Source organism: Ischnura elegans, chromosome 10 (genome assembly GCF_921293095.1).
Source record: "Ischnura elegans chromosome 10, ioIscEleg1.1, whole genome shotgun sequence".
In the NCBI taxonomy this organism is placed as follows: domain Eukaryota; kingdom Metazoa; phylum Arthropoda; class Insecta; order Odonata; family Coenagrionidae; genus Ischnura; species Ischnura elegans.
The window spans coordinates 5875935-5884722 of record NC_060255.1 but is presented as its reverse complement, the minus strand read 5'-3'; the positions used below and the strand labels follow the sequence as shown (position 1 = coordinate 5884722).

The 8788-nt window shown below is 39.1% G+C and overlaps 2 protein-coding genes across 2 annotated transcripts; one reads left to right on the top strand and one right to left on the bottom strand.

Moving 5' to 3' along the window:
* Positions 1–1740: 1740 nt before the first annotated feature.
* On the bottom strand, positions 1741–2640 carry LOC124166921. Its single transcript, XM_046544635.1, has 3 exons — positions 2519–2640; positions 2206–2277; positions 1741–2043 (listed from the first exon to the last, which is right to left on the bottom strand). Exons 1-3 carry the CDS (start codon positions 2586–2588, stop codon positions 1814–1816), a joined length of 372 nt encoding a protein of 123 aa, XP_046400591.1. The 5' UTR covers positions 2589–2640; the 3' UTR covers positions 1741–1813.
* A 299-nt stretch (positions 2641–2939) lies between these two features.
* LOC124166918 lies at positions 2940–3834 on the top strand. Its single transcript, XM_046544633.1, has 3 exons — positions 2940–3056; positions 3298–3369; positions 3532–3834. The coding sequence occupies exons 1-3, from the start codon at positions 2987–2989 to the stop codon at positions 3759–3761; spliced, it is 372 nt and encodes a 123-aa protein (XP_046400589.1). The 5' UTR covers positions 2940–2986; the 3' UTR covers positions 3762–3834.
* Positions 3835–8788: the final 4954 nt, after the last annotated feature.

The following is an 8788-nucleotide window of genomic DNA, read 5'->3' as shown; positions in this document are numbered from 1 at the left end:
CTTTTTCCATAAATCGGGGCGTTTTTTTCGCATTGCTTCGCGCAAACGTCGCATAACTTCAAGGTAATAATCCTTATTAACCGTGCGACCTTGTGGTAAGAACTCTTTATGCACTATGCCATTAAAATCGAATAAAACAGTAAGCAAAACCTTGAAATTTGATCGAACTTGACGTGCTTTTTTCGCTCTTGATGAGGTTGAATGCTTCCAGGTGGACGATTGTGCTTTGGTTTCGACATCATAACCGTACACTCATGTTTCATCACCAATTATGACCCTTTCAAGCAAACTTGGATCGTCGTTGACGTCATTCAACAGCTCCTGAGCGATGTTCATGCGATTGTTTTTTTGGTCAAAATTCAGCCGTTTTGGAATTAAGTTTTCTGCCACTCGTTTCAAGCCCAAAACTTTTGAAAAAATGTTATTGCATGAGCCACTTGATATGCCAACTTCATCAGCAACTTCTCTAATTGTTATTCGGCGATCATTTATAACAATTTTTTCCACTTTTTCCACATTTTCATCGATTATTGACGTGCTGGGTCGACTGGTGCGTTCGTCATCTTCAACGTCTTCGCGGCCATCTTGGAAACGCTTATACCACGCGTAAACACTTGTTTTTTTCATAGCAGACTCATTGTAGGCTTTTTTTAACATTTCACACACTCCGTTACACTTGATTCCATTTTTACGCTAAATTTAATACAAATTCTTTGACTCTTAAATTCTTCGATTGTTAAAACAAGCAAAAATCGCCGAGCTCATAAAAACACGTCAAACCTTAGCGACTACCAAAGACAAAGTAAACAGTGAATATGGCTGAATATTTTATCATACTTTAGGGGCATTCATACCAACATAATAAAAAAAATTACAATCTGACTCTCCAGACCCGCGAAATTTAAAAATTCCGGGTACATTTTGAACAGACCTCGTATATAAATGTCTACGCCTATAATGGTGAAGTAAGTGATGAAAATGGAAGAGAGGAATTAAAAGTTAAGTGGCAAACGAGTTAGATGAAGAGAGAAGACTATTTAGAGAAACGTCGTGAGACTATGAGAAGGAGGTTATCGTCAATATATCTAAGGTAAAGTAGGGTCTTTTGATGGTAATCCTCAAAGAAATTTTCTTCGATCACGAAAAGCAACAGATTTGTGTAAGAAAGCCTAAAACTAGCCCGAAAAGACATGCCGACACATTCCGATAGCTTTTTTATTATAAGGAAAGGCATTAAGGATTAGAATCAATAGGAGAGATCAAACAGAAAGCCGGTGCTGGGGATTTAAAATGATGATCCTAGTCTGTGGCAGAAATTGAAAGAAGCGATTCACTCAAATATGGGATAAGGGTATAAAGTATACTTACATCCATGGTACCAATGATAGTAAGATAATTGGGATGGAAGGAATAGATTTGAGCCTAGAAAGAAAGTAATGATGGCTATGACCTATGATGAAAGAGACTTAACGAAAAATGGGGATAGGAATCTACGAAATATTGATACGTTCCATTGGAGAGTTTCGTCTGGATGCGTTTTTTTCTTTATGAGTTGTAAGAATAATATTGGTAAATGGCAAAGATATGTGAGATGGTAATATAAGGTAATGTTCGTCTGGCTTCGTCCCTCAGAGCGACCTTATGTTTTCCGCAGGGCGTTCAATTCGCTCTTGAAATTCAGAGTTCTGGTCTGGAAGTTAAGGTGAGGTAGACGTTACTTAAATTTATAAATAAATGAAATTACTTTTTAAGAATTTTAATCAGGTATCATTGGAGATTGATACAATGCGGGCCTTTATTGACCATTATGAATTCAGTTACGAACATTGATTTGAGTTTGCCTTCCTTTACGCTTCAGCTTATAATTGCCCCCAGCGTCAGGTGCACCACGATCATTGCTTTCGTCATCAGTGTCGATTGCACCTAGTCCTGTTTCATCTTCACCATCTGGGCCCCGAGCATCACGATCATCGTAACCGTTCTCTTCATTAAAATCTTCTTCATACACCCCTCTTGCCTCTTCGATAGTACCTTCTGCCATCCCTTAAGAAAAGATTGAGAGTGTTATACTGCATCAAAAGTTGACAAGGCGTGGGAATTCTTTATATACATACAACATTTAATATTAATACCACAAGATCCCTTTTAGTTAGGGTAGACGATAAAAATTTAATTACTCCTTATCAGCGATACAGAAAATCTTACCTTCAAAATTGTCATGGTGAGCAGGTGTAATGGCTGGATCTTTGACGGGAGCTGCGTCGGTCAGTCCTCGTTCTGTTTGGAATGGATAATATTGATTAAGATTTGCTGCGAATTTCGACGATAAATTAAGAAACAAAATGAAGTTTCCAATTTGAAATATAAATTTTTGAATAGTCCAAAACTGGTTGTTACATGTGCAGTTGATAGATTTTAAAAATTTAACCACTTTTTAAAGATCGTTTTTTAACCAAAGGATGAGGAATCAGTTGGAGGGACATTCCGCAGTTAAATGTTGATATATATAGCAACTCACCCGATGGGAAAAAGTTGATGCCGATGGCCAAGATTCCTACGAGGAGGAAGACTTTTGCGTTGACCACCATCTTGTCTGCAACACGGAATACACTTCGCTTGATCTCGAAGATCAAAGGTGAGGAGCACTGTGAAACCTACGGCTTATATGCGCTGAGGATCACCGTAGACCCAAATCGCCCACGCTGATGACTTCCCGTCCTCAATGTGATCACGTGATTTCGGTGATTCATTGCCGTGCTGATCATGACGCTCATTTCCGCTAGTTATTTTGCTGCCGTTGAATAAACAAATGAATATCACGCCGATGAATCACCGAAATCACGTGATCACATTGAGGACGGGAAGTCATCAGCATGGGCGATTTGGGTCTACGGTGATCCTCAGCGCATATAAGCCGTAGGTTTCACAGTGCTCCTCACCTTTGATCTTCGAGATCAAGCGAAGTGTATTCCGTGTTGCAGACAAGATGGTGGTCAACGCAAAAGTCTTCCTCCTCGTAGGAATCTTGGCCATCGGCATCAACTTTTTCCCATCGGGTGAGTTGCTATATATATCAACATTTAACTGCGGAATGTCCCTCCAACTGATTCCTCATCCTTTGGTTAAAAAACGATCTTTAAAAAGTGGTTAAATTTTTAAAATCTATCAACTGCACATGTAACAACCAGTTTTGGACTATTCAAAAATTTATATTTCAAATTGGAAACTTCATTTTGTTTCTTAATTTATCGTCGAAATTCGCAGCAAATCTTAATCAATATTATCCATTCCAAACAGAACGAGGACTGACCGACGCAGCTCCCGTCAAAGATCCAGCCATTACACCTGCTCACCATGACAATTTTGAAGGTAAGATTTTCTGTATCGCTGATAAGGAGTAATTAAATTTTTATCGTCTACCCTAACTAAAAGGGATCTTGTGGTATTAATATTAAATGTTGTATGTATATAAAGAATTCCCACGCCTTGTCAACTTTTGATGCAGTATAACACTCTCAATCTTTTCTTAAGGGATGGCAGAAGGTACTATCGAAGAGGCAAGAGGGGTGTATGAAGAAGATTTTAATGAAGAGAACGGTTACGATGATCGTGATGCTCGGGGCCCAGATGGTGAAGATGAAACAGGACTAGGTGCAATCGACACTGATGACGAAAGCAATGATCGTGGTGCACCTGACGCTGGGGGCAATTATAAGCTGAAGCGTAAAGGAAGGCAAACTCAAATCAATGTTCGTAACTGAATTCATAATGGTCAATAAAGGCCCGCATTGTATCAATCTCCAATGATACCTGATTAAAATTCTTAAAAAGTAATTTCATTTATTTATAAATTTAAGTAACGTCTACCTCACCTTAACTTCCAGACCAGAACTCTGAATTTCAAGAGCGAATTGAACGCCCTGCGGAAAACATAAGGTCGCTCTGAGGGACGAAGCCAGACGAACATTACCTTATTTTACCATCTCACATATCTTTGCCATTTACCAATATTATTCTTACAACTCATAAAGAAAAAAACGCATCCTGACGAAACTCTTCAATGGAACGCATCAATACATTCGTAGATGCCTATCCCCATTTTTCGTTAAGTCTCTTTCATCATAGGTCATAGCCTCCCATTACTTTCTTTCTAGGCTCAAATCTATTTCCCTACATCCCAATATCTTGCTATCATTGACACCATGGACAGGAAAACGTGCATGGGCGCAGGTAAGAATTAAGGCTTGGGGGGGTTTTAGACGCAACTAATAACTATGCGTGTGGGGGTATTACATACCAACCAGGGTAAGCAGTAGTTGCGGGGGTCATCCTTCAGAAAAATTTTAAGAATAATGGCTCAAAATGGGGAGTTTCTGAGGGAATTTTGATTACTCCTTACACTATTCTATAAGTAATACTGATCCAAACAAGTGAAATGGATTGATCTAAAATATTTCTCTGAGCTCTGGGGGGGTTTCATCCCCCTGACCCCCCCCCCTCGCTGCGCCGCTGAAAACGCATACATTAGTGAATACATAAGTAAGAGAATTAGCATTACAAATGAGGCTTTCATTAACAGTAATGAACTCATGAGAGGTTCGCTATGTAAGAATAGAAAGAAAAGGATGGTGAAGCGTTTTAATTTGAGTTTAGAACTTTGCGGTGTAGAAACGTGGGCACTTAGGAAGTAGGGCGAGAGAAGAATCGAAGGTATATGGTATGGTATTTGGGGTAGGCGACCGACAGCTGAGGTCATTTGCGCCATGAGGGAAGGATAGGTAGAGAAGGGTGGAGAGAAACCCGGCATCGCCATTAGCCTGCTCTTAACGAAAGGCGCAAAGGGGACCACGGCTTAACGTCCCGTCCGACGGACGAAGTGTTGCGCTTGAAATGTCCTCCACACAACATTCAAGCAGGGATCGGGCAGTCTCTGAAAATTCTCTTCCACCGCCGGGATTTGAACCCGAGCCCGCCGGGTGGGAAGCCAACACTCTAGCCACCACACCAACCCGATCCCCTAGAAGACTCGATATGTGGGTGTGGTGTAGAATGGAGAAGGTGAAGTGGACGGAGAGGAGGAGGAACGACGAAGTATTGGACGCGGTGGGTGAGGAGAGGCGGCTTTTAGTTGAGATAAGGATGCGAGAGAAGGTATGGATGGATCGAGTACTTAGCGGTTAAAGGATGTTGAAAACAGTGTTGGAGGGTAGAATGCTAGGTAACAACAGAAAGGAAGTAAGCTTTTTAGATAGAATGAAAGGGAGTAGGTCTTATTGTGAATTGAAGAGGGAAGTGCATGATGGAATGGGACGATCCCAGAATTCTTCTCAAATACTCCATGGAAACCTACCTTAATCGGTAGAATACTTTAATAAATAAATAAGCCTCCCTCCTCACCATACTTAAACGCTTCACGATAATTTCCTCCGCAACTTTTACTTCTGGTTTTAGTTCATGAAATTAAGCTCAACAAATACAAAACATTGCTATATTTTCAAAACTGAATTCTGTTGTATAAAAATATGGGATTAGACTAATCTTACCCTCATATCCAAAATCTATCCCTATACTATGCCGCTTGGCGCTTTATATATTTTAGGGGTTAAAATATCCCCTTATTTCCAAAAACTACATTTTTAATGTGTATTTTAGTAAAGTTTACTTTTGGGTTTGTTAAATCACGAATGTGCTGTACTTTTGAACATTTTGATCAATATTTCACCAACCCTTATAATGTGAAAATAATATTTACCATAAAAAATACATTTTTGTCAGTGTTCTAATTAAAATATACTTATTTCATTTTTTTAACGATTTTAACCTTACAAACAGCCTTTATAGTATTGCAATACTTATAAAGTTCTTATTTTGGCATAAATTAGATAATTGCTACTTTTTCCCATAGACATTTATTTACACAAAATACACGAAAATTATACATAAATCGACAAATAGTAAATTAATACAAATGCATATAAAAATAAGTATTTTAATCATCTTCATGTAGTCATCGTAATGATCGTGGTCGTCGACGTCATCCATTTCTTCTTCCTATAAAGGACATTCCTTACCAGAACACCAAGAATAAATCGAATTCCAATGTAATTCCACTTTTCTTCAGCCAGCCGTGGTATCAATTGATAGGATTAATGGCGTCGCACGCTAGGCATTAGATTTTTTCTTTCATAGTTCTAACCTTGCATGTATTTCTCTAGTAACTAACCATTAGCAAGTTTTATTATGAATAAGCATGTATATTTTGCTAGTGTGCGTAATATTTCTATGACCGTGCGGTGTGCATGTGGCGGTCCTCTTGCATGCTACATGTTGGTGATTTGTCACCCCCTGCCAAACACCCTAGAGGTGGCTCGCAGGGTATTATGTAGACGTCGATGTATACGAAATGAATTTTTTATAATCACATTAAAGAATGCGCCGTTGCATGTGGCTGAATAAAAGTGGAATTACATTGCAATTCGATTTATTCTTGGTGATACCCTTAATAGTTTTCTAAGGATATCAAATATCCAAATATGAATATCGGCCGCGGAAATGGAATCGAAAGGTAACCCTCCCATTCCCGTGCTAAGGGTGTGAGTAAACAAAAGTTTGGCTGTGCAATAGGGTGCCTCGTTTTGCCACTTTTTTTTAGGAGCGAATCGTAATACCCGGCAAAAGTTGCGTACCTGGGTGGGTACTACAGATATGATTTTTTTTCAAAATCGGTTAATATCTTCTGTTCGCCATTTTGTCTTGAAATTTCGAAATTTTCAACGAAAAACGTAAAAAATGTAAATAATTTAAATTTTGTTTCAGCAAGCACTCATTTTTTCCAATGGTGTATAACATTGGTCTTTCCTTGATATTTTAGACCAAACACGAAAGCTCTATTCCTTTTAATTATCGAGAAAATGACCTTTTATCGTGTCCCCGAAAGCAGTTTTTGCTGGTAGGCAACCCGCAACACGCACTGTCATTCTACTCTATGTATGCGATAAATGACGCGAAATAGAGATGTTTTTCAGTCAAAAACGTGTAAATGATGTCTGAAGTTGTCAAGGGTAGTCACTAGGATGAGTGTATGCTCTTTTATGCCATCGCCGACTATATTGACCATATTTTCGTGTAAGAAGATATCACTGAAGTTTCTGTCAAGGTATGTGCCGTTTAGAAAAAAGCGTCTATTTTAGTAGTTACGTAAACCAGAGTACTTCAACTTATCTCACGCTACATGATGAAAACAATATGGCAAATTAAATCCTATAGAGTAAAACGGTATTTCAGAAAACATAGGAAGACTTATAAACGTCTTTTACTGAGGAGGCGACGAAACTATTTGATATAACCTTCTGCAAATGTGCCAACTTTCCCAATTGTTTCTGTCACAAGAAAAAAATGTTTCTATCCTAGAGTACCAGTTCCTAATGGAACAGCGAGGTCCAAGAATAATCCGAATTGGAACTATTGACATCCCTACGTCAAAAAATGCGAGAAAGGGCTGAACGTACCTAATCATATAAATGAGAGCCTTAAACTCAAATCATCTGAATCAACGGTTGTCGTATTTGAATGATTGTGAATACTTTGAGGATACTCAAGTTGATGACGAAAACCATGACGAGTGGTGCGCTAAGGATGTGTCATTTATCAAACCAAGAGAAAGAAAGTCCACAGTCGAATTAGACTTGACTAACAATAAGACTGCCATAATTCACCAGAGATGTAGCGTAAGTGGGGGGGGAGGGCTGCAGCACACATTACATCCACTGTTCTTAACGCAGCTTTTAAAGCTGGAATTATAGTTCAAGACCAATATAGCGACATAACGTTAAGCGTTCTTGGGTATGACGGGACGAACGCCAATGCGGGTTGGAAGGGTGGTTTCCTGCGAAAATTGAAAGAAATGTCGGGAAAACCTATGCACTGGGCTATTTCCCATCTGCTTTTCATTGAGTTGCCGTTTCAACCTCTCTCCGCCCACATTGACCGCACTTTTTCCACCCCGTATTAATACACAGCTAACGTACCTAGTTTCAAAACTGCCTGAATGTGAAAAGCTCCTAGTGGTGTCATTTCATCTCATAAGTTGTGACTTGCCAAACGACAGCCCAGAAGAAATCTGAAATCCTAATAAGGAACTGAAGTACTTAGTCAAGATACCCCAAGCCATTGCGTCTGGAATATGTCCAGAAGGGCTAGTCACTATGATTCCTGGTAAACTAAATCAAGCCCGTTAGTTGACCACAGCTAACACAGTTCTTAGGCTATACATTTAGACTAAGAAACCTACCAATAAATTCTTCGAAATAGTAACATTTATATAAAAGGTCTACGTAGTGATGCAATGTAGGATCAGGACTCAATCATCTTTCACCGATGATGATCGTCACGTCTGTGAGACCATTCATAGATATAGATACTTGCCAAGGAAGTACCAAGCAGTAGTTTATTCATCCATCCAAACAAAAGTGTTTCCCGCACTCCCAGAAAATATTCTTCTCGTAGTGATAAGTGATCGTCGACTGACTGTCCAACAGAAGGCACAAAATAAAATTCTTAGAGCTATAGATCACGAAGTAGGTAATTTAAACCATGGCATCTGATGCAAAAGTGTTCCCCATTTGAATTTTGAAGCCATGGATTATGGAGAAATGATTCATTGGAAAAGCACCGATGTTTCTACAATCGTGCTACCAGTTGTGAGGAATATATCAAATGAAGAAATCGTTGAAAAACTGTCACTTCCTGAAAACACTTCGCCAGAATAGTCATTCGCCGTATATCTCCA

Excerpts from the sequence above, each read along its gene's own strand:
- LOC124166918 (XM_046544633.1), top strand. The coding sequence starts at position 2,987 with ATGGTGGTCAACGCAAAAGTCTTCCTCCTCGTAGGAATCTTGGCCATC. Across the intron at positions 3,057-3,297 it reads CATCAACTTTTTCCCATCGG|AACGAGGACTGACCGACGCA; the intron begins GTGAGTTGCTAT and ends CATTCCAAACAG. Across the intron at positions 3,370-3,531 it reads TCACCATGACAATTTTGAAG|GGATGGCAGAAGGTACTATC; the intron begins GTAAGATTTTCT and ends TCTTTTCTTAAG.
- LOC124166921 (XM_046544635.1), bottom strand. The coding sequence starts at position 2,588 with ATGGTGGTCAACGCAAAAGTCTTCCTCCTCGTAGGAATCTTGGCCATC. Across the intron at positions 2,278-2,518 it reads CATCAACTTTTTCCCATCGG|AACGAGGACTGACCGACGCA; the intron begins GTGAGTTGCTAT and ends CATTCCAAACAG. Across the intron at positions 2,044-2,205 it reads TCACCATGACAATTTTGAAG|GGATGGCAGAAGGTACTATC; the intron begins GTAAGATTTTCT and ends TCTTTTCTTAAG.